This window comes from Pipistrellus kuhlii, unplaced genomic scaffold (assembly GCF_014108245.1).
Source record: "Pipistrellus kuhlii isolate mPipKuh1 unplaced genomic scaffold, mPipKuh1.p scaffold_m20_p_159, whole genome shotgun sequence".
Lineage (NCBI taxonomy): Eukaryota > Metazoa > Chordata > Mammalia > Chiroptera > Vespertilionidae > Pipistrellus > Pipistrellus kuhlii.
The window spans coordinates 127896-151810 of NW_023425470.1; the positions used below are offsets into that span (position 1 = coordinate 127896).

A 23915-nucleotide genomic window follows, 5' to 3' on the forward strand; every position below is an offset into this window, starting at 1 on the left:
CCTGCTAGTGGACAGCAAGGGCCCCTCATGAGGAAGGCAGCATGGACCCACATAAAAGCGGTATTTATTAACTTGGCTGTACATACATTGATTTAATCAATCCAAGAAACAAGACAAAAACTGAAGTGAAACCTGTAACCATCGGCCTGAGTGTTACAGGCCGGAGGAGACGGAGCAGCGGCTCCGGTCCCTGCATGGGGAGCCGGGCCGTGCCAGCGGGGCCGGGGCTGATCTGGCGCGCGTGCAGCCCAGGCCAGGGGCAGCTGCTGCCCAGGCGGGGGCCGCTGCTGCCCTGCTGAGGCGGGCCGGAGGGTCCTTGCCATAAAAGCGAGCAGCAGGAGGAACTCACTCGGCCGCAGCCGCCTGTGCTCTGGCAGCGTTTTCCAGAATCTTCCTTTTCCACTCCTCGTAATCCAGCGCCGGGTCTTCACTGCTGGGCGGTTTGGGTGGGCCCTCTTCCACCTCCTCTGTTTCTGCGAGACAAGTCACCGTGTGTCAGCCTCAGTGTACAAATGCCCTAAGAGAGAAGCCTCTTTCACGTGCCCCCCGTTAGGGTCACAGGGAACCGGACCCTCACTGGCACTTGACGCTGACTGAAATGCAAGCGGAGGCAGCGCTAACACACCTAATTCCTACTCTTACGCTGACAGCAGGGGCACTCGCCTCGCACTACCCTGTGCCTCCAGCACCGAAGCCGCCGCCTTCACCCGCAGGGCAATGCCAGGCGCTCAGACAGGAAGGACACCCCTAAACCGCAGTCAGGCGGCGGCAAGGCCCGGCCAGAGGCCACGCATGGGCAGCAGCTGTGCCTCGGACCCGGTGCCCGTCAGGGCGGGAACAGCAGCGGGCATGGCGCTCGCTGCACAGACCCGTCCGTGGAGTCAGTGCGCCTTACCGGCTCCCAGAGCCTCGTCCGTGGCCTTCCGTTTCTTCCAGGGTGGGGACCCGGCATCTCGAGGCTCTCCTTTCAGAAACGGTAAGTGTCATCGGGTTAATTTTTCTTCTATGCTCAGCGTTAGTATTTAGGCATGTTAAAACCAACTTTTTTTTACACGTTTTTATTGATTTCGGAGAGGAAGGAAGTGGGAGAGAGAGAAGCATCAATGGTGAGAGAGAATCATGGATCGGCTGCCCCCTTACTGGGGAATGCAGCTTGCAAACCTGGCCTGTGCCCTGACTGGGAATTGAACCTGAGACCTCCTGCTTCATAGGTCGATGCTCAACCACTGAGCAACACTGGCCAGGTCTGGGCACTTTTTGGGCGACAAATAAAAACCAGATTCCTCAACTGGTCAGCGACCAGGAGCAGGGAGGAGGCAGCGAGCTCGCCCTGGTCTCTTCTCGGCTTCTCGGCAGACCCGAGAGCCCTGCTCTGCTGGCTGGAGCGTGCGAGGCCGCCGCCAACAGGAAGCCCGCGCAGAGCCACTTCCAGGTGGGCTCAGAGCCACGGGCTTTTAAACACTCCTGAAGCCACTTCAGTGAACGACAGAATAAGACACTCCCTCGCGGAAACGTATCAGGTGCCGTCAACACAGAATTCAGAAGCAGCCGCTCCGCAAGTTTGAAAATCCTGGCCTTCGACCGGCAGGCTTACGTTTTCACGGGACACGCTCTGAGCCCCGGAACTGGTACTCACGGTCCAGCTGCCGCCCAACCTTCTCCAGCTGCTTACACAGCCGGTCAAAGATGGCCTTCTTCACGCCCGACGTGGCTACCATCTTGTTTTTATCCACCTTCAGCTTTAAAATCCTACAAAGGAATTCGGTAAATTATTGTTTTGCAGAACCACAGTTGTTTGGTTTAAGACGTTTTAAAACGACAAATATATATTTTTTATTGATTTCTCTGACTGGGAATGGAACCGTGACCTCCCGGTTCGCAGGTTAAACCCGAGCCCCACTCACTTGCAGGCCGTGAGCAGCGCGGCGGCGGTGAACAGCGGCCTGGACAGGTCGAGGTCCGCCTGCTGCGTCTGTGGAAGGCTGGCCTCGTAGCTGAGGGAGGGAGAGCAGCGTGCAGGATCCCCGTGAGGAGCAGTATTGCCCGTCAGACGTAAAGGCCCTTTAAATGTGTGCGCCACGCTCTCTGGCACCTGAGCGTCCAGCGAGAGGCCCGTGGGCAGACCCCTGCGTCACTCACGCTGCTTACGGACCGGCATCAGCCCCAGGCCCGGGCCTCACGCTCGTACCTCTGCAGCGTCTGCGCGGCCAGGGCCGCGGCCTCCGTGCAGCCGAACTGGACGGCCAGGTCCTGTATCCCCACACTCGAGTTCAGGCCCAGCAGACACTCGAACGACTTGAGGCGGCTCTGGTACGCCTTCTGGTTCAGGCCGGCCAGTTGGGCGACGTAAGCCTTCGGAAGGGAAGACGCACAGACCTAAGTCCTGCACACGAGGGGCTGTGCCAGGACAGCCGAGTGGGGTGCCTCCACACACAGTACAGCGAGCGGCAGGAACCGAGAGGTGCAGGTACCGCCGTCCCTTTTTCAACAAAGCTGCTCGTGTGCAAGTCACCGGGACCAGGAGGTGTCTCTCCAAGTTAATCCTTCCAAACATCGGGGCTTTTTTAAAACGCCGCGGGACACGGGACAAATGGTTAAAAATCGGGACTGTCCCGCCAAAAGCTGGATGTCTGGTCACCTTACCTTACCCCCACTTCACGGGTGAGGAGACTGAGGCTCCCGGAGCTAGAACCAGGTGGGGCCGAGATCTGGTCTCAGCCCGACTCCCCGATTCCCGGCCTGTGCCCCGACCACTGTGGTCCCGGAGGAAGGACACGCCGGGGGCCATGGAAGGAGCGCGGGGAGGACGCTAGCCACAGCGGGGAGGGGCCTCGCACGGAGGAAGGCGGGCCGGGGAAATCAGGCGATAGAGAACGTTGGGGGGAAAATCCCCCCCCTCCAGCTTGATAAAATGGTTTTAAAGTCCATCTCGAACAGCCAGGAAAACCTCACACGGGAGCTCTGATGGGCCCCCCAGAAGGGGAGATGAGGACAGTTCGGCCTCAGCCCCGCTTACCCTGTCCAAGGGGCAGCTCCGGCAGGCGGCCGCCAGGTCCAGGCACATGACGGCGCTGCTGGTCTCGGAGGTGCATGCAGACAGGCCACCGCACCTCACCCGGGACAGCCGCAGCAATTCCTCCGCCTTCCTGGGGATGAGCAAACCCTGAGGCTCCCTCCGGCGTCTGTCCCACACCCAGACCATGCGGGCCCGGCTGGCCTGGGCCTGGGCCTGGGCCTGAGCCCTAGGCCCGTGAGCCACCTGCGGCTCCCTGGCCCCTGGAGTGCGGCTCTTCCACAAAACACCACGGCCTGGGCGAGTCTATGTTGAAGAAGTGGCGTTAGAAGTTTAAGTTTAAAAAATGTGTCCCTCTCTCTTGCCGAGACCAGTTTGGCTCAGTGGATAGAGCATCAGCCTGCTGACTAAAGGGTCCCTCCCGGGTTTGATTCTGGTCAGGGGCATGCACTGTGGTTACAGGCACATCCCCAGTAGGGTGTCTAACTCGCTATCCTTCTCCCTTCTTCTCTGTAAAAAAATCAATAAAATATATATTTAAAAAAAACACACGTGGCTCTCCAAAGAAATGTCAATCATCGTCCTGTTGATGTTTGGCTCTGTGGACGGATGAGTTTGCCGACCAGTGCTGCGTGGGGCCTGGACGGCCATCGCTGGGGGAGGCCGCGGGGCTCCGGCTCAGACATCACCGTGCACAGCACCGCCTGCAGGCAAAAGCCAGCCCTCCGATCCCTCCGAACCGGCCCTCCCGTCTCCCTTACGGCCCGGAACCAGCGTGCAGCGCCGGGCAGGCCGGCCCGCGGCTCCGTCCGGACCCCTCCCTCCCTCCAGGCCTGGGCTCCCAGGCCCCAACACCCGGGGCAGAGAGGCTGGGTCTGCTCCCAGCGACGCTGACGGGAGGGGGGGGGGCGTGGGCGGCACCCACAACCTGCTTTTCTGTCCAGGCGCCGGCACCGGGAGGCGCTGAGTGGATGGCACCCAGGCCCAGGGGTCTCCTCCCGTCCGGGTCCGCGGTGCACGGTGCATGGTGCAGCCGCAGCCGCTGGCCCGCCAACCCGGCCCTGCCGGCCCCCAGGCTCCGGCACAGCCGTGGCTCCGCTCCGGCCCCTCCTGCCACCCGGGCCTCGGCGCACGGGACCCCTCCCCCGGCCCCGGCCCGGCGGCGCCCCGCTCTGTTTCGCGCGTAGCTGCTGCCGGTGCCCTTCGGTCGGCTTCGCCGCTGCAGACAGACCCCAAGAACCGACGTTCCCGCCTCCCGCTCTCCCGCCCGCACCCCGCACCCCGCACCCCGCCCGGGGGAGCCAGCAGCTCCGGGGGGGAGGCCCATAGCGGGACGGCCGCCGGCCTCGGTCCCGCGGGAAGGGGCGCGGCCCGCCTGGCGAGGACCCGGGCGCTGCGGCCTGCGCGGCCGGACTCACCTCAGCACGTCGGGCTCGGAGACGCCCAGGCGCCGCGCTAACCGGGGGATCAGCCCCGACTCCATGGCGCCGACCGGAGGGCCCGCGCGCCGCTCGGAGGAGACGAAACCCGCGCGCGGACGCCGCGCCCGCCAGTGGCGGCCAGGCCCCGCCCTCCTGCTGCGCCCGGATTGGCTGGGACGGACCGTGAGGCCGCCCCCGCCCACCAATCGTGGCCCTCCTTATGCGCATGCGCACGCCGATTGCACGCGCCGAAGCGGAGCGGCTCCCGCTCCTTCCATTCCTCCGTTCCTCACGGGCTCCATTCCTCACGGACTCCAGGAAGGCTCCCTTCCCCTCTGGCTTTCTCCTTCCTGGCTCTGAGCGAGTCCCCGCCCCTCCGCCCCGCCCTCTCCCACACCGTGAACAGACTGGCTGGCGCCTCGGTCCGTCAACCCAGTGCGCTGGGGCAAGAGCCAATCGATACGCGAGACTTGGGCTCCTAGAAGCGGACCAATCGAGGGGCCTCCTGCAGGCCCGGAGGCGGGGCTAGAGAGGGCGGGGCCTGGCTGGCGTCACCTGACCGCGGCGGGCCGGGCGCGCGGAGGCTGCTGAGAGCCGCAGGGCCGGGGCGTCGCCATGGTGAGTGCCGAGGGGCGGCGGGCCGGGCGCCCCCCTCGCCGCTCCGGCGCTCGCCCATCGCCCTGGAGCGCTGCGGGCGGAGTTGGGGCCCCGCCGCCGGGTCGCGGCTCCGACCGGCCCGGCGTGGCCTGCGGAGTGCGGGGCAGGCCGGGGAAGGCCGCAGGCGCGGTGGGCGGCGGCTCCCGGCGCGGCCGAGGTCCGAGGCGGGCGCTCCCCGGGTGTCCCGGCCTTGCAGGCACTGGGGTCCGCGGAGGCCCGCGGCCGCTGCCCTGAGCGCAGCCCGGGTGCTGGGGGCGTGCGGAGGGCCCGGGGCGCCGGGACCCGCCCGGAGTCCCACCTCCGCCCCTGACAGTGTCCGCGGCCCCACGGCCTCTCCGGGCAGGAAGCACCCGCCGGGGGGGACCGCCTTGGCCGGCCTCGGCGCCTCCCGAGCGCGGCGCCTCCAGCGGTTTCTAGGGACTCGCCGACGCCAGTTTCCTGGAAGGACGCGAGCTGCCCGCCGGCCAGGAGCGGTGGTCCCCGGGCGCCTGGCGCCTCCCCGGCCTCCCGGCCTCCCCGGTGCCCACATCCGGGCTCCCTCGCCGGGAGCAGGTTTCTCCCCGCCCGGCGGCTGCTGGCCGGGGGACTGGCACTTCCTCAAAACGTGCCCCGTGCCCGGTTCCCGCAGAGGCGAGCTGCCACTTGCATTTTATTGGGGTGTCACCGAATCTGCATGAGGGTGTGTCCGCGGTGGGTCCGTTTTGAGGCCTCACATGCCCCCTGGACAGACAGACTGCCCCCCTCCCCCCCACGGCCTGGCCTTCCCTTCCCACCAGTGAGGGCCGCAAAGCAGCCTTCAGTGTGGACGTGGTGTTCAGTAATGGAAGCCCTTCAGGGAGGCTCTCCTGCCATGCACCCCCTCCGGGTGTCAGGCCGATGGGCTCGGAGCCGGAGCCAGACCCTCAGTTCTGTGCGCGGGGGTTTCACTGGGAGAGAAAATGCAGGTGCCGGTCTGGTCACTGTCTCTGACTCCGGCAGGGCCCTCAGTCTGCTCTGAGCTTCACGTTTGCATTTGAAAACCAGTGCTGGCCAGCCAGTATGGCTCAGTGGTGGTTGAGCTTTGACCTATGAACCAGGAGGTCATGGTTCCATTCTCGATTGGATTCTCAGTCAAGGGCGCAGGCCCGGGTTTCGGGCTCCATCCCCAGTGCGGGGCGTGTAGGAGGCAGCCCATCCATGATTCTGTCTCATCACTGATGTTTCTGTCTCTTCCTCCCTCCTCCTTCTTCTCTCTCAAATCAATAAAGACATAAAAATGAAAAGAAAGGAAGGAAGGAAACCAGCGTTGGCCTCTTTGGCTCCTCCCATCCTGGAATTCAGGATCCAGTTCAGTTCGTCCAGCACCCCTGTGCCTTGTCATTAGGACTGTGCTCAGCGCTGGAATCGCCCCTCTCACTGGCTTAGGGGTCTGGAGGGGAGGAGGCGGGTGGAGCTGGAGGCAGGCAGCCCAAGGACTGAGGACCGAGGATGCTGTGCCCGGTGGGTGGCGGGGAGCGGCCTGCCTGGGAGCTGGGAAGGACCTGGGAGTCCAGTGGGACGTACAGTGCGTGGGCAGGTGATGTTCCCCCTCCTGATTCCGTGCCCCCCTCCTCCCTGCCCCCGTCCCCCTCCTCCCTGCCCTGTCCCCCTCCTCTCTGCCCCTGTCCCCCTCCTCCGGTTGCTCTTTGGTGTGTCACGCTTGCAGCAGCTCTTGCGTGAGCATGGCGGTGTCCCGTCACCTTGTGAGCGGGCTGTCACTGCAGGGGGCTTGGTTGTGTGGCCGGGGCCCCTCTGCAGCGGGAGTGGAGAGATTGGCCAGCAGACAGGCGGTGCGGACTGACGAGCGGAGATGAGGGCTGTGTCCACGGGGGTAATAGTAACGGTGACACTTCTGCCGTGCTTACGTGGAAGCGCGTTTCCTTCATTCCTCATCACAGCGAGTGAGCCCGTTTGATAGGAGCGAAGTGGGACGGAGCGGGGTTTTGTGATTGCTGTGCTCACAATGACCCCACTTTTCTCTGCACCCTACCCCTGTGCAGACTCAGGGTGCTGCTGGTTTGGTCTCCAGCTAACGGGCCGATCACCAATGTTAATTTAATCTTGATTCTGTAGTGTTTCCACCTTTCCTTTAGTCCTTTCTTAAATGAAGGTGAAGTTTACATAAAACAAACCTTGCATTTTAGCACCGGGTCATGCCGCCCACCTCTGTCCAGCTGCCAGACATCGTCACCTGGTGGAGACCTGTGGCACTCCTCCGCCACTGACTCCCCACTCCCTCCTGGCGGCCACTGCGGCCTGTTTCTGGGGTGATCTGCCTGTTCTGGATGTTTCACACACCCGGAACCAGGCAAGATCTGGGCTTTGTGTCTGGCTTCTTTCGCTTAGCACAAGTGTTCTGGGTTCACTCCCCGAGAGGGTCACTGCTGCCTTCCTTCCTATGACTGGAGAACGTTCTGTTATTGACGTGTACCGTCACTGGTTTGTCCGTTCACCTGTTGATTCTCTAGTACCTTTTTATTAACTATATTTATCCTAAACATTCTAACACCAGCTCATCCGTTCACTTGTTGGACATTTACGAATATCCATTATGTGTCAGGCAGTGTTGGGTCCCAAGGTTGTAAAAATGACCATCACTTACAATTAAAACGTGACGCAGTGTGATTGAGGTGTGAACACAGTGTTTGTGCAGCACGGAGAGGAGGGGGCTAATTCTGCTGGACAGGCCGGTCTAAGTCACGTGGTGAGCAGGTTTTTGCTGATGGCAAAGATTGCCTGGACATACAGGCAGGTTTACAGCCGTGAGTGCGCAAAGCACAGGTTACACTCTTGTGTTATTATTAATTACTACATTATTTTTATATCAACAACTGGAGCCGCTCCGGCTCCGCCCTGTATTTTGTCCGTGTCTCTGTGGGTGTGGTTTGAAGTGATGAGCCAGGGACTGAGAAGAGTGTCTTGGCTACTACACGCCAGTCCAGCCAGTTTCTTTCTCGCCGTTCGTCCCCCGTTGCGTGTTGCTTAGGGGGGTTCAGTGTTCCATGAACGACTCCCTGGTCTGAGACTGGCCCGCAGGGCCGGCGGAAAGGGGGCCAGAGAAACGCTTTCCGAGGTTCGGGCGGAGTGTGGGCCTTCACAAGCGCAGGCTGGGTGCCGGCTGGAGTGGCTCAGGGGTTGGCGTCGGTCCATGCTCCAAGAGGCCCTGCCGGATCCCCAGCACGGGCTGCAGGAGGCAGCTGCCGATGTTGGTGTTTCTCTCTCTCCCTTCCTCTCGCTCTGAAACATCGATACAGAAAAGGCGGTGGTGTCTGATGGCTGCGATTGGGGGGTCAGAGTGTATCGGCAGCACCGGGCAGCGAACACTGGCCTCACGGTCCTAAGAGGCTCGCCTTTAGGGGACGCTCAGCCAGTCCCCGAGAGGGAGTGCGATCTCTGCACAGTGCCGCCGCCTCCTCCTCCTCCTCTTCGTCGTCCTCCTCCTCCTCCTCCCCCTCCTCCTCCTTCTCCTCCTTCTCCTCCTCCTCCTCCTCCTCGGTGTCCTGCTGACCCCAGGGCCCGCACAGCGCTCTGCCTGGTAGTGTCAGACACGGGAGTGGGAGGGGAGGTTTGGGCGGTTCCCTGAGGCCCAGCCTTGCTGGAAACCCGGGGAAGGCCCGGGGAAGCTGTAGGAACACCGAGCGGTGAGAAGAGCGTGCGGGTGAGACTCACGGAAGTGCTTCTTGCTTTGCAGCCTACCACACAGCAGTCCCCGCAGGACGAGCAGGAGAAGCTGCTGGATGAGGCTGTGCAGGCCGTGAAGGTGCAGTCCTTCCAGATGAAGAGATGCCTGGTAAGCGGCAGCCGGGGTCTGGAAGCTGTGGCGGCGCCATTGCCAGGACAGCGTCCTGTCCCACAAGCTCGGTGTCCGCTTCCTGGTCGCCGGAGCCAGGGCCGCAGTGGCGGGTTGGGCTGCAGGTCTGCTGGGCCGTCGGCTCGCTGAGCCCCGCGCCTGCTGGCACCCTGCACCGCTCTCCGCAGAGGGCTCGGTGCTGGGGACGGAGCTGGTCAGCGGTGTCCCCAGCACTGGGCGGAGGTGTTCCTTAACCGAGTCCAGGTGTGCCAGGCCCGCTCCTCATCACGTCCCTCCTCCTCCAGGACAAGAACAAGCTCATGGACGCCCTGAAGCACGCGTCCAACATGCTGGGCGAGCTCCGGACCTCCATGCTGTCGCCCAAGAGCTACTACGAGCTCTGTATCCTTTGGTGGGAGGGCACCGGGCCTTGGCTCCTGCGTGTCCCGGAGCGTGTCATCGCTGCCTTCGCGGACAGCGCCCCCCCCAGGCAGGGGTGCTGAGTGACAGGAAGAAACCCGTGTCAGAGGCCCTTCTGAGTCTTCCTCCTTCAGTGCTATGTTGTGCCTCAGTTTCCAGAGGCTTCCTGAGGGCCCTGGGCGCTGGCTCTTTACTTACCGCTCCGACCCTGTCTGCAGGACCCGCAGGGGAAGGGGTTCTGAGATGTGCCTGTCAGACCCGCCAGCACACTGAGGGCCCCTGTTCCGTCTGCCTTGCCCCCCAGACAGACAGCCTCTCGGCCCTGTTCTCAGATAGCGCCCTGGCTGAGCGGCCGCTGCGGGTCCAGGGTCGCTCGCCTGGCCTGGTTCTGTGTGAGCCTTAACCTGCGGGAAGATATGGCCATTTCTGACGAGCTGCACTACCTGGAGGTCTACCTGACGGACGAGTTTGCCAAAGGGCGGAAGGTGGCGGACCTGTACGAGCTGGTGCAGTACGCGGGCAACATCATCCCGCGGCTGTAAGTCGGGGCCCTCCGGGGGCCTCACAGGGGCGATCGTTTCACGGCTCCACTAGAGCAACAAGGGGTTTTGGAAATAGAAGGAAACGGACGTGTTTTGTTCAATGTCTTAACTACTAGAAAAGTGAATGTAACCATTATTCCTAATACTTGGGAAGGTGATGGTTACGTGTGTGTGTGTGTGTGTGTGTGTGTGTGTGTAACTTTGGGGTGTCTGCGGTTGTTTTCTATCCATCCACGTTTGTCACCCTGCAGGAGAAAGCCGGCCCTGCCTCGTGTGCCAGCTGCATCGGCATTCAGTGTGCCGGCTGCGTCCTCCCATTCCTGACCTGGCGTGTCCTTTCTCCTCGCCGTCTAGGTACCTGCTGATCACGGTGGGCGTGGTGTACGTCAAGTCCTTCCCTCAGTCCCGGAAGGACATCCTGAAGGACTTGGTGGAGATGTGCCGGGGGGTGCAGCACCCTCTGCGGGGGCTGTTCCTTCGTAACTACCTGCTGCAGTGCACCAGGAACATCCTGCCCGACGAGGGGGAGCCCGCCGAGTGAGTGCCGTGTCCGCCGGCGCGCGCCGTGCCCCGCAGGCAGACCGTGTGTGCGGGCGCTCTGGCGGGCCTCTGTGCCGCACACAGGGACACCTGAGCGTCTCTAGGACCTGCCTTTCTCCCTGGCGGACGGAGAGCATTTCTCATTCCATTCGGTAGACTTCCGAAAGATGGTTATTAACTGCGTTCTGTTTGGGAATTGTCCTTTCAGTGAACTAATGACGCTTAATGCTTAATGTTTTCCACGAACCACCCAGTTTTCCTGCTGTTCCCTGCATGTCCGTCTGTTCGTACGGTGGATGGGCTGGCCTGCCAGTTCCCTAGAACAGAATGGTTTCCGTGATCTCTGCACACACATGAGATGTGAACAACCAGAGCACACACAGGCTTAGCCGAGTAGAGGCTGTTTGCTTTATTATGATTCTTCTCCCAGTTTTGAAGATTAATTAAGTGGCTGGTAAAAAGGGTTTGAAAACCAAGTTCCCCCTCTCAGGAGGTGTAAGAACAGGCAGGAAACACATGATCTCTTCCCTGCTCACTAAGCTTACCTTCCGATGGAATCTTAAACTGTTGAACAACTCGGTGATGTAGTTGCCGGTACGTTGTGCCAGGCGAGTTAGGCTTTGGCACTAACGCAGCTGTGGTTGGTGCGGGGAAGGCCCGGGGCAGTGTTCTGTCCCGGTAACAGCTGGTGTGCTGGGTCCTCTCCTGGCATTCCCCGGAGTTTGTCCCCTGGAAACGGAGCGCCGAGCTGGGGGTCGGAAGCCTTTGATCAGCCGGGGCGTTAGAGGGGGACGAGGAGGAGCACGGAGGGAGGTGGCGGGGAGCGTGTCCGTGACGTGGCCCGTGTGCGAAGGTCTCCCCGTCTCCCTGCAGTGAAGAGACGACGGGCGACATCAGCGACTCCATGGACTTCGTGCTCCTCAACTTTGCCGAGATGAACAAGCTGTGGGTGCGCATGCAGCACCAGGGCCACAGCCGCGACCGGGAGAAGCGGGAGCGGGAGCGGCAGGAGCTGCGCATTCTGGTGGGCACCAACCTGGTGCGGCTCAGCCAGCTGGAAGGCGTCAACGTGGAGCGCTACAAGCAGGTGTCTGCGCTGCCCCCCTCCTCCTGCCCGCAGTGTCGTCTCTGTGCTGCCCCCCTCCTGCCCGCGGTGTCGTCTCTGCACTGCCCCCCCCTCCTGCCCGCGGTGTCGTCTCTGCACTGCCCCCCTCCTCCTGCCCGCGGTGTCGTCTCTGTGCTGCCCCCCCCTCCTGCCCGCGGTGTCATCTCTGCGCTGCCCCCCTCCCCCTGCCCGCGGTGTCGTCTCTGTGCTGCCCCCCTCCTGCCCGCGGTGTCATCTCTGTGCTGCCCCCCTCCCCCTGCCCGCGGTGTCGTCTCTACGCTGCCCCCCTCCTCCTGCCCGCGGTGTCGTCTCTGTGCTGCCCCCCTCCTCCTGCCCACGGTGTCATCTCTACGCTGCCCCCCTCCTCCTGCCCGCGGTGTCATCTCTACGCTGCCCCCCTCCTCCTGCCCGCGGTGTCATCTCTACGCTGCCCCCCTCCTCCTGCCCGCGGTGTCATCTCTACGCTGCCCCCCTCCTCCTGCCCGCGGTGTCGTCTCTGCACTGCCCCCCTCCTCCTGCCCGCGGTGTCATCTCTACGCTGCCCCCCTCCTCCTGCCCGCGGTGTCATCTCTACGCTGCCCCCCTCCTGCCCGCGGTGTCGTCTCTGTGCTGCCCCCCTCCTCCTGCCCGCGGTGTCGTCTCTGCGCTGCCCCCCTCCTCCTGCCCGCGGTGTCGTCTCTGTGCTGCCCCCCTCCTCCTGCCCGCGGTGTCATCTCTGCGCTGCCTCCCCCCTCCTGCCCGCGGTGTCGTCTCTGTGCTGCCCCCCTCCTCCTGCCCGCGGTGTCGTCTCTGCGCTGCCCCCCTCCTGCCCGCGGTGTCATCTCTGCGCTGCCCCCCTCCTGCCCTCGGTGTCGTCTCTGTGCTGCCCCCCCCTCCTGCCCGCGGTGTCGTCTCTGTGCTGCCCCCCCCCCGCCCGCGGTGTCGTCTCTGTGCTGCCCCCCCCTCCTGCCCGTGGTGTCGTCTCTGCGCTGCCCCCCTCCTCCTGCCCGCGGTGTCGTCTCTGTGCTGCCCCCCCCCCTCCTGCCCGCGATGTCGTCTCTGCGCTGCCCCCCTCCTCCTGCCCGTAGTGTCATCTCTGCGCTGCCCCCTCTCCTGCCTGCGGTGTCCCTGGAGTCTGGTTTAAACGGGGAGATGTTGTCGTTAAATGACGTCTAAGAAGACTTAGACCAAAAGATGCGTGTTGAGTCTGTGTGGAGCGGAAGGTTGAATATTACAGTTTCCCTTTTTGAATTGCGATGAACCGTATTTTGCTGGAGGTTTACCGCAGAGCTACGTAAGCTAACGGCTCGGGGAGAGGGAGAAGCACCTAAGTGGGAGGAGAGGAAGCAGGAGCCACAGACTTTTTCTGTGAAGCATCAGAGAGTAGATACCGTCCCCTCTGCCGCCTGGGACTGCTGTGCCCCTGGCTGGCATGCTGAAGCGGGCACAGACGGGTGGCGGCAACTTACAGGCCAGCGAGGCTGTGACCCCTGGAGTCAGCAATCCGGAATAGACCACAGACTATAATCAACTATTCATAAAGGCACAGAAGCAGCCTTTACAACAGGTGGTTCTGGAATACAGACATCTGTATGCAGACAAAACCCCCGACCTGTGACCCCGCCTCATACCTCATTAAAAAAACCTAAAAAATGCGCCAGAGACTTAAATCTAAAATCTATTAAAATTTTTAGAAGAAAACATAAAGGAAATTTCTATAACCTTGGGTTAGACAGAGGTTTCTTATTAAAAAAATATTGATTTTTTTTTTTTTTTTTACAGAGAGGAAATGAATTTTACTAAATAGAAACACAATTTTTAATTTAATTATAAAAAATTTTAAATATATATTTTCATTGATTTCAGAGAAGAAGGGAAAGGAGAGAGAAAGAGAGAGAGTCATTGATTGGCTGTGTCTTGCACGCCCCTGACTAGGGATTGAGTCCACAACCCAGGCCTGTGCCCTGACCAGGAATCTAACAGTGACCTCCTGGTCCGGAGGTTGATGCTCAACTACTGAGCCACGCCGGCCGGGCTATAAAATTCTAACCTAGAAATGAAGCAAGAATGAGAAAAACCTAAAATATGGTTTTTAAATTAATAGTCCAAGTGTGTTACTAGAGAGGTAACCTAAGATTTTGAAAATCATCCTTTATCTCTTACTTTTCTCTCAGATCGTCTTGACCGGCATATTGGAGCAAGTCGTGAATTGTCGGGATGCTTTGGCTCAAGAATACCTCATGGAGTGTATTATCCAGGTAAGTGATAGCACTTCGTTTGTCTTTTTAAAGATTTTTAAAAATATATATATTTTTATTTATTTCAAAGAGAAAAGAAGAGGGAGCGAGGGATAAAAACACCCATGATGAGAGAGAATCATGGATGGGCTACCTCTTCCAAGTCCCCCACTGGGGATCAAGCCCATAACCTGGGTATATGCCCTTGACCAGAATCAAACCTGGGACCTTTCAGTTCGCAGGCTGATGCTCTATCTACTGAGCCAAACAGGCTAGGGCAATTTATGTGTTTTTTTTTAAACAACCCACTTTATAGTTCATTAATTTTCATTTTTTTTTTTTAATCTTGACAGAGGAGAAATGGGCTTTGGTGAATAAAGAATTCCTTTCTCCTGCCGCTAACATGTGGTCTCTGTGTTTTCCCCCAAGTGTCAGCGAACCTCCCATTCCCCAGTTCTCATTAGGCGCAGCAGAGTGGGTGCCTGTGGTTAGTGGACCGGTCTGTCTGGCTTATGGTGGAGAGCTTAGCGTATTTTAATTTGGTCCCCGAGACGGAAGCGATCTCTCCCACGAGTTCGGACTCTCAGTACCGGCCCAGAGGCTGACGTGAGCTGTGTTTGCTGTCCAGTCAGCTCTGGCTTGGTTTTCAGGTTTTCCCCGACGAGTTCCACTTGCAGACCCTGAACCCTTTCCTCCGGGCCTGCGCCGAGCTGCACCAGAACGTGAACGTGAAGAACATCATCATCGCGCTGATCGACAGGTGAGAGCTCCGGGCGAACTGAGCTCCAGTGACACGTGAGAGGCCGTCCTGACACGTGAGACGCGTCCTGCGTCACTCCCGCTCCCGAGTTACTACGCAGCGCCTGCCACGTACACGTCTAGTTCTGGAAGCGCCAGTACCGATCAGTGCTCCTCTCACTTAGCAGGAAAGAGGTTTCGCGTTTAATTGTGCAGAAGCATGAGATAACATACACATATAGAAATATCTTTTTATTGATGTCAGAGAGGAAGGGTGAGGGAGAGAGAGAGGAAACATCAGTGATGAGAGAGAGTCATTGATCGACTGCCTCCTGCATGCCTCCACTGGGAATGGAGCCCTGGCCAGGAATCGAACCATGACCTCCTGGTTCACAGGTCAATGCACAACCACTGAGCCACCCCAGGCGGGCTAAAGATTGTCCTGTTAATCTTTCTGTTGAATACATCCGTCTCCTTAACGCATTTCTGTCCGTATCTGCTTAAGCAGGCTTCACGGAGTTTGGCAGCATTGGCCTGTTGAGAACCCATTTCTGTGTGGCACCACGTTTGGGAGAAGTGGGATTGCAGGGAAGTAGGGCTTCCCGGCAGACTGTTTAGGTAAAAGGGAGTGAGGAAGTGTCGGCTGCATCCGTCCTTTTCAAGCCCTTTCTGCTCCCGGAGAAAGACCCCCGCAGGAGGTGGGGCAGGCGTGAGGCGGCATGTCCTCGGACCCACCCCGCCCGCCCTCACCAGGCCGTCTGCCCCAGGTTGGCGCTGTTCGCGCACCGCGAGGACGGGCCCGGCATCCCCGCAGACATCAAGCTCTTCGACATCTTCTCCCAGCAGGTGGCCACCGTGATCCAGGTGGGTGTGGGTCCGCCGTGCAGGCCCCGAGCCCCAGCCGGGAGGGAGGCCCCGTGTGACTGACTGACTGACTGACTGACGAATCCCGTGCTCTCCCCTCCGCAGTCCAGACAGGACATGCCCTCGGAGGACGTCGTGTCGCTCCAAGTGTCGCTCATCAACCTGGCGATGAAGTGCTACCCGGACCGTGTGGACTACGTGGACAAGGTGCTGGAGACCACGGTGGAGATCTTCAACAAGCTCAACCTGGAGCAGTAAGTCGGTACCCTCCGGTGTGACGAACAAGTTCGTTCTTAACCCGAGGGAGACTCTGTGCCAGCAGCAGCTCCCCGAGAAGGAAGGGGCTCCGAAAAGGAGGGCTGTGCAGGATGTCAGGTGTGGGCGTTAAGGAGGTTTGCGATCCCGTTTTGAGCTTCGATGCCATCAAGAAGAGAAGACTTAAGAGCCGCTTTAGTGGAGCTCTGCCAGGCCTGCGGCACCCTCTAGTGGCCACTTTGGACATTTACGAGCCCTTTGTTTTTCTCAGTGGTCCCTTCCTGTCCCGCCCTCTGTTGCTGAGGTGGGTCCAGCTGGCCCTCGCTCTATCACTGTTCCACCTCATGTTTCACCTCATGCCTCGCCCTCCCTCCGCCTCCAGGGGCCTCCCTCCCCCTCCAGGGGTCTCCCTCCCCCTCCCGGGGCCTCCTTCCGCCTCTGGGGGCCTCCCTTCCCCTCCGGGGGCCTCCCTTCCCCTGCAGGGGTCTCCTTCCGCCTCCCGGGGCCTCCCTCCGCCTCCAGGGGCCTCCCTCCGCCTCCGGGGGCCTCGCTCCGCCTCCGGGGGCCTCCCTCCGCCTCCAGGGGCCTCCCTCCGCCTCCAGGGGCCTCCCTCCGCCTCCAGGGGTCTCCTTCCGCCTCCGGGGCCTCCCTCCGCCTCCGGGGCCTCCCTCCGCCTCTGGGGGCCTCCCTCCGCCTCTGGGGGCCTCCCTTCCCCTGCAGGGGCCTCCCTCCGCCTCCGGGGGCCTCCCTCCGCCTCTGGGGGCCTCCCTTCCCCTGCAGGGGTCTCCTTCCGCCTCCAGGGGCCTCCCTTCCCCTCCAGGGGCCTCCCTTCCCCTCCAGGGGTCTCCTTCCCCCTCCGGGGCCTCCCTCCGCCTCCAGGGGCCTCCCTTCCCCTCCAGGGGCCTCCCTTCCCCTCCGGGGGCCTCCTTCCCCCTCCAGGGGTCTCCTTCCGCCTCCGGGGCCTCCCTCCGCCTCCGGGGCCTCCCTCCGCCTCCGGGGCCTCCCTCCGCCTCCAGGGGCCTCCCTCCGCCTCCAGGGGCCTCCCTCCGCCTCCAGGGGCCTCCCTCCGCCTCCGGGGCCTCCCTTCCCCTCCAGGGGCCTCCCTTCCCCTCCAGGGGTCTCCTTCCGCCTCCGGGGCCTCCCTCCGCCTCCGGGGCCTCCCTCCGCCTCCGGGGGCCTCCCTTCCCCTCCGGGGGCCTCCCTTCCCCTGCAGGGGTCTCCTTCCGCCTCCGGGGCCTCCTTTCGCCTCCAGGGGCCTCCCTCCGCCTCCAGGGGCCTCCCTCCGCCTCCAGGGGCTCGCTGCAGCAGGAGGGTGGCTTTTCTCGCACCTCTTCCTGGCCCCTCTTCCCTTGGGTCTGGGCCATTTTTTGTGTGACCTGACAAGCATTTCAGATCTTGAATGATAACACTGATGTCTCTGTATCTTCCCTTACTAAGTGAATTTTAAAGTAAAATTAGGTAAAATGAAGACTTAGAAATCCCGATCTCTACAATTCTCTAAGCGGCCGCTGCCCGTCTCCACCAAAGCTCCACAGGCTGCTGCCTGAAACCCAGCTGCTTGTCCCGAATCCCCGCTGTCTGACGCAGAAGCGGGAGTTGGTGGTCCTCCTGGTCGGTGGACTTGCTCATTTGGCCTGGTTTTTCTCCCACTTACCTTTGTGGTGCTCACAGCACTTACCAGCCGCCCAGGGACCGAGCCACCGCTCCCACCCTCCCTCAGAAACAGCGAATTCCAGACAGTCATTTAGCCTCCAGCTCCGCAGCCCGGCATTACTGAGGCCATTGTTGGCACTAGGATGTTAGGAGGTGAAGACACGTGTCAGGACACGCATCCCGGGAGGAGGGCGGTGGCCGGGGCGGGCGCCTCTCCGTGCCGGTGAGAGGTGAGAGGTGCAGACGGCCGTGCACACCGCCGCCTGTGCGGGAGCTGGTTCTGCGCAGTGAGGCCGCCCCCTTCCCTGCCTCCCAGCATCGCCACCAGCAGCGCCGTCTCCAAGGAGCTCACCAGGCTCCTGAAGATCCCCGTGGACGCCTACAGCAACGTGCTGACCGTGCTGAAGCTGAGGCACTTCCACCCGCTCTTCGAGTACTTCGACTACGAGTCCCGGAAGAGCATGAGCTGCTACGTGCTCAGCAACGTGCTGGACTACAACACGGAGATCGTCTCTCAGGACCAGGTGAGCCGGCGCCAGCGGGAGTGAAGGTCAGTCACGGGGTGGAGGTGCACGAGGGAGGGAGCCCGCGCTGCCTGGCCTCTGCCGCAGGCCTGCCCATCCCTGCTTCTGGGACGAAGTGCATTGTGGGCACAGGGGGACCGCCCACTGGAAGCCTGAACAGCAGCTTTTTCTGGCTATGGCTTCACCCGGTCTCTGTCTCATGTACAGGTGGACGCCATAATGAACCTCGTCTCCACGCTGATCCAGGACCAGCCCGATCAGCCCGCGGAGGACCCTGACCCCGAGGACTTTGCCGACGAGCAGAGCCTCGTGGGCAGGTTCATCCACCTCCTGCGGTCGGAGGACCCCGACCAGCAGTACCTGGTACGAGTCCGCTCTCCCTGCGCCCTGCGCCCCCGGGAGGCAGGCACGGGCGTGGCTCTCGGGTCACAGCGGGCTGCAGGAGGGTTGGAAGGAATGGCGGCTGATGAGAGATGGAGTGGAGTCCGTAGACTTTCCTCTCCTGATAAGCATTGTTTGTAGTGCCTGGAGCTCTGCTCCTTATCCTTTTAACTGGTGCTTTAAGCATAAGAGCAATCCTGTAGTCAGGTTTGCAGGTGGGAGTGGTGCTGCCACGTTGGAATGGGATGGAGTCTCCTTAGCGCCTCCACCGGCACTGTGCTTCCTGCACGCGCTCGGGGACTGTGCAGCCCTCTGCCCTGACGGTGGCCTGCAGCCTCTCCAAGCCCCGTCTGTGAGGTGGGGTTCCTGTGTGTCGGGTGACATGCTGCGAGGTCAGAGGTGTGTGGGCCCTCGGTGGGGCTAGCAGCTGTGAGAGACCCAGTGCTGCCTCTGATTGGACAGCGGTGAGTCCCGGAGCAGAGAAGACTGATGGCATTGCGGGTGTTTCACCAGATTTTAAACACGGCACGGAAGCACTTCGGAGCTGGTGGGAACCAGCGGATCCGCTTCACGCTGCCACCCCTGGTGTTCGCCGCCTACCAGCTGGCCTTCCGCTACAAGCAGAACTCCAAAGTGGTGGGTGGGCGTCTCATTGTGCTGTCTACTCCCCCCCCCCCCCCCCCGTGTGCACTTAGTGCGTTTCTATAGGAACAGCCACTGCTCGAGCAGACGGTGGCTCGTTCTCCCGTCCCCCAGTGATGCTGGCAGATCAGGCACCGGCCGAAGGCACGGAAGTGAGAGCTCAGCCGGGCTAAGTGTGTGCTCGGAGCAGCCCCGGTAGGAAGTTTCCTTTGAGACCCGAGTCCTACCAGCTGCCTCGGTCTTCAGTCTGACAGAGCGGCTGCACAGCCCAGGCTCCGGCGTAGCGGCCACACGGCAGGGCTGCAGGCATGTAGGTGGGGCAGCTCTGCCCGGGAGGCCGGCCGGTCCCCTCTCCACGAGCCCCCATCGAGGCGTCTCGGGGTTGGACCCATTGTGGGTTGTTTGCTTCCTTTTTAATTCTTTCAATTTTTATTGTTAAAATACATTTTTACTAAATTCAGAGAGAGAAAGAGGAACATCAATGATGAGAATCATTGGTCGGCTGCCTCCTGCATGCCCCCTACTGGGGATTGAGCCCACATCCCAGGCGTGAACCCTTGACGGGAATTGAACCTGAGACACTTCAGTCCACAAGCTGACGCTTTCTCTGCTGAGCCCACCAGGAAGGGCTGGACTCATCATTTATGAGCGGCTGTAAAGCAGAAAGCAGGACTGTGTGCAAGGTCCCCGTCAAGTTACATTTGCCAAGAAGAAAGAAAGTGTTATCAGGGATTATTGCTGGTGATAGATTTAGGGATGGTTTTAATTTTCACAAATCTTTTTTTGTTTATTTTTCTAATTTTGTCCAAATTTGGCATGTGTTGCTTTTCTGAAGAGAGAGAACAGGTGCCTAGTATGTGAGGAGTGCACTGGGAGCGGGAAGGGCGTGAGGAAACTGCCGAGGCCTGTGCTCGGTGTGTCTGGGAGGCTCGCGTCCAGGGAGTGTCCTGGCCCACCGGACCTGCGGTAAGCAGCCGGCTTCGTGTTGCAGGACGACAAGTGGGAGAAGAAGTGCCAGAAGATCTTCTCCTTCGCCCACCAGACCATCAGCGCGCTGATCAAGGCCGAGCTGGCGGAGCTGCCGCTGCGGCTGTTCCTGCAGGGCGCCCTGGCGGCCGGCGAGATCGGCTTCGAGAACCACGAGACGGTCGCGTATGAGTTCATGTCCCAGGTGAAGAGCTGCCCCCTCTGGGTCAGCCGCCTGGGTGGTGCCAGGCCGCCCCCTCCCTCCCTGGGCTTGGGACCTTAGTGCTGCGGCCACAGGGACCGTTCGGAGAGGGAGACCCTCAGTTACGGGTGCTGGTGAGCCTCGGTTCCCACGGTCCTGGCAGAACTTCTTGGGGAAAGTCCTTCGCCCCTTCGGACGGGGAGGCCTGGGCTAAGCAGGAGCTGAGCCCGCCTTCCTGCTGCAGCCGGTCAGCATCCCGCTGCCTCCTGCTTCTCCCGGGCCGCACGCGCCCATCCGAGGCCTGCAGGAAGCCTCCCGGAGGGCGGGGTGTGGTGGACCTGCATGGGCAGTGCCCGCGGGCATGGCTGGTACCTACAGGCCCCGCTCTGCCCGCCAGGCGTTCTCCCTGTACGAGGACGAGATCAGTGACTCCAAGGCCCAGCTGGCGGCCATCACGCTGATCATCGGCACGTTCGAGAGGATGAAGTGCTTCGGCGAGGAGAACCATGAGCCGCTGAGGACGCAGTGCGCGCTCGCCGCCTCCAAGCTCCTGAAGAAGCCGGACCAGGGCCGCGCCGTGAGCACCTGCGCCCACCTCTTCTGGCCGGGCCGGAACACCGACAAGAACGGGGAGGAGGTGAGGCCTGGGCCGCTGCCGGAGAGAGGGAGGGAGGGAGGGTGGCAGGCTGTGCCTGGCGGCGAGGCGCTGGAGGCCAGGAAGCCGCTCCGGGGAAGGAGCCGGAAGGAAAGGAATGCATAGAGTGACATCCTGCGGGACGCCTGCTTCCGCTTAGAGACTAACAAACCGCGGGGTGAGGCTGCTGCCTTCAGCAGACACACCCGTACCCAGGCCCGCCTGCTCAGTGCGGGCTGCTGGCTCTGCAGAGAGCGTCCAGCCCACGGGGGCGCCGTTTCCCACGGCACGTGGCCCCTCGTATCTCGTAGTTGCTGTGCTCCGTGTGTCAGGCCTGTTCCTGACCTCACACTTGGTGACGTGACCTGTGCTCGTGGTGTCCTGCTGTCATGTCGGGGTGTCCTGGGACCGGGATTGCTGTGTGCGCTGACTGCTCCGCCCACCGGCCATCCCTGTCTCCCTCTCTCCCTCTGCTTCCTCTTATCATTAGTGGCTGCTGAGGAGGCTGACGCAGCTCCTTTTTACTGCAATGCTCGCTTTATTGTGGTCTGGGACCTAGCCCACAACGTCTCCGAGTGTGCTGTGTGTAAATATAAACATAAACATGCAAAGCAAGGGACCTGTTTGCTTTAAAACGGAGCTGCGTGCTTTAGACAAGGAAGATTAGATTCTTTTTGCCCTTTGGAACATGAGCAAGATGCATAGAGCTGTGTGTATGTCCCTGTGGCCCGGATGTTCGTGAAACACTGACCTCGTTAACAAGCCCCCCACCCCCCCGTTCAGTTGCACGGCGGCAAGAGGGTCATGGAGTGCCTGAAGAAAGCCCTGAAGATCGCCAACCAGTGCATGGACCCCTCGCTGCAGGTGCAGCTCTTCATAGAGATCCTCAACAGATACATCTACTTCTACGAGAAGGAGAACGACGCGGTGAGTGCCCTCCGCCCTGCCCTCAGGCGGTGCGTGCGCGTGTACGTCCTGACACCGTGGGCGAGTCCACCTCCTGGTCTCTGAGTCTCCAGACCCCGCTCTGTCCATGTGGGCATCGCGTTTGCTGAGGGATGTTTTGTAAAAACAGCCACTGCCTGTCCAAGACACCAAACGACTTACCTAGGAGGCTGCCTTGTCATCACGTACAAGCTAGAATGATTCTCGAAGGAGAATGAGGATTTGTAGTTAAATCCTGTTTTGCTGCTGTTCTCTTACTGGTTCATGAGGCTCTGTATTTTTTAATTACCTCCCCCCCCCTTTTTTATGACTAGCTCATAGTTGTAGCTTCAGTAGGAACCCTGCTCTCATCTCTTCTTTCTTTTCATGATCGCTCTGGTAATTGGTGCGAGGAACACGAGCTCCTCAGAATGTTTTCCTTAAGTGACCTTCGACCCTGTGCGCTGGTGCTGGGTCGTGAGCGTGTGCACGTTGCTTGCAGGTCACAATTCAGGTTTTGAACCAGCTTATCCAGAAGATCCGAGAGGACCTCCCCAACCTGGAGTCCAGCGAGGAGACGGAGCAGATCAACAAGCACTTCCACAACACGCTGGAGCACCTGCGCCTGCGGCGAGAGGCGCCGGAGTCCGAGGGGCCCATCTACGAGGGCCTCGTCCTGTGAGGGCGCCGCCGCACGGCCAGGGTGCGGGCTGCGGGCTGCGGCCGCCTCCCTCGATTGTGCCTTCAGAAAGGCTGCGGTAGGCCTCGTCTCTTCCCTGTGACGTGTGACCGGCGCCTCCGGACACTCACCTCCGAGACCTTAATAAAGTTATTCACTTCATAAGTGTGCAGGTCGGCTCATCACCCAGCTGGCATGATTTGCTATTTAAAATTACCGTGATTGTAAAAAAACAAAACAGAGTTATCCAGAAACCACTCTCGGCTACTGATGAAGCTCTCCTTCCCCCTCCCTGTCCTGCCCATGTTGGCTGTGTCATTGCCTCATCGCTGGGAGCACTGACCCGGCCGGAAGTCTGTCTCTTTGTTCGCTAGTCCAGTGTGAGGTAGACGAAAGGAATACTGTATGTGAAGTTCAGCCGGGCTCCTCCCTACGTGCAGGATGAGGCCCTGTATAGTATTTTCCCTAAAACTAGAATATATTAATGCATGTGTGAGGATCTAAAGCACCATGGTCAAACCAGAAGCTATATTTTGCATATTGGGGCTCAGCCATCCAGTAAGAACCTATCTGGTTCTCTTGACATATTTATCAAAATAATTTTGTTCTAAATAGTATAAAATAGAAAATTTGTGATCTATGTAATTTATGTATAACCTTCCATGTAAATTTAGGGGGAAATACTTCAGACCATTATCAGAAATTTTTTTTTTTTTTTCACCAGTGAGAATAAAGTTGCTATTAACAGTCCGGACTCTTCTTTCATACTGACTCATACGGGAACCAGCAGGTGCTGTGGGTGCAAAGCCTGCTGAGCCACGTCACCGGCAGGCTCCGCCGCCTCACACCTGGCATCCTGGCGGCCCTGCTGTCACTGGCCTCTCCTCTCTGCCGGCACAGCCCTCAGGGCGCTACTGGAGTTAGGCTGCTTCTGATGCTCGCTGTGCTGGGTTAAACTGGGTGCTACTTACCTTTTTGTGTTTTTATTTTCTTTACCCTTCTTCTTGGTGACTGTTTTCTCATCTGTATTCCTGGCCTCGGGACGGGTTTTTTGTTTTGTTTTGTTTTAATATATTTTATTCATTTTCCACAGAGAGGAAGGAAGAGGTATAGAGAGAAACGTCGATGAGAGAGAAACATTGACCAGTTGCCTCCTGCACACCTCCCACCGGGGATGTGCCCGCAACCAATGTACATGCCCTTGACCGGAATTGAACCTGGGACCTTTCAGTCCGCAGACCGATGCTCTATCCACTGAGCCAAACCTGTTTTTGAATCTTGAATGAGGATGCAGGCAGAGCGTGCAGGGCGGGTCCTGTGCACAGTGTTCAACCGCTAGTGTCATTGGAGATTGTACTTGGCTTTGATGGTAAATGTGGGCAAAACACACGTTTTGTACATTTAATTGGACGTTATTTCCAAATGTGTGCGTCTGAGTGGGTGAAGGAGCGGGTGGAGGGGGCTGGAGGTGAAAGGGTGGCCGGGTGAAGCCCAGTCACCGCACGAAGGAGGCCAACTACAGTGTTTATTGTCACCCGATGCCTTTTCTGCTTCGCCCGATGTCTGCGAACGGCCATTAGCGTTCTGGAAATCATCCCAAAGGATGACCCATTTCAACGTGGTCCAAGTTCTGCCCAGAGCTGGGCGGAGGACGGCGGTCCGCCTGGCCAGTAGGTGGCGCCCAGGCGCTGCCCGGGGCTGGAGGCGCCTGGAGAGGGCGGGCCCCTGCGG

General features: G+C 60.2%; 2 protein-coding genes across 3 annotated transcripts; one reads left to right on the forward strand and one right to left on the reverse strand.

Annotated features, from left to right (window-relative positions):
- Positions 1 to 46: 46 nt before the first annotated feature.
- ORC6 (origin recognition complex subunit 6) lies at positions 47 to 4767 on the reverse strand. Of its 2 annotated transcripts, XM_036439499.2 has the most exons (7): positions 4432 to 4758; positions 3017 to 3146; positions 2189 to 2352; positions 1905 to 1994; positions 1637 to 1749; positions 896 to 964; positions 47 to 473 (listed from the first exon to the last, which is right to left on the reverse strand). In XM_036439499.2, the coding sequence occupies exons 1-7, from the start codon at positions 4494 to 4496 to the stop codon at positions 346 to 348; spliced, it is 759 nt and encodes a 252-aa protein (XP_036295392.1). In that variant the 5' UTR covers positions 4497 to 4758; the 3' UTR covers positions 47 to 345. The 2 variants fall into 2 exon arrangements, with proteins under 2 accessions (XP_036295392.1, XP_045438219.1); XM_045582263.1 differs by lacking the exon at positions 896 to 964 and having other exon boundaries at positions 4432 to 4767.
- A 140-nt stretch (positions 4768 to 4907) lies between these two features.
- Positions 4908 to 22931, forward strand: VPS35 (VPS35 retromer complex component). The gene is made up of 17 exons (XM_036439498.2): positions 4908 to 5052; positions 8801 to 8899; positions 9205 to 9301; positions 9734 to 9857; positions 10216 to 10398; positions 11275 to 11488; positions 13660 to 13743; positions 14373 to 14482; positions 15228 to 15324; positions 15430 to 15578; positions 17549 to 17756; positions 17964 to 18119; positions 18651 to 18773; positions 19771 to 19950; positions 20345 to 20584; positions 21365 to 21508; positions 22008 to 22931. Exons 1-17 carry the CDS (start codon positions 5050 to 5052, stop codon positions 22185 to 22187), a joined length of 2391 nt encoding a protein of 796 aa, XP_036295391.1. The 5' UTR covers positions 4908 to 5049; the 3' UTR covers positions 22188 to 22931.
- The last annotated feature ends 984 nt before the right edge of the window (positions 22932 to 23915 follow it).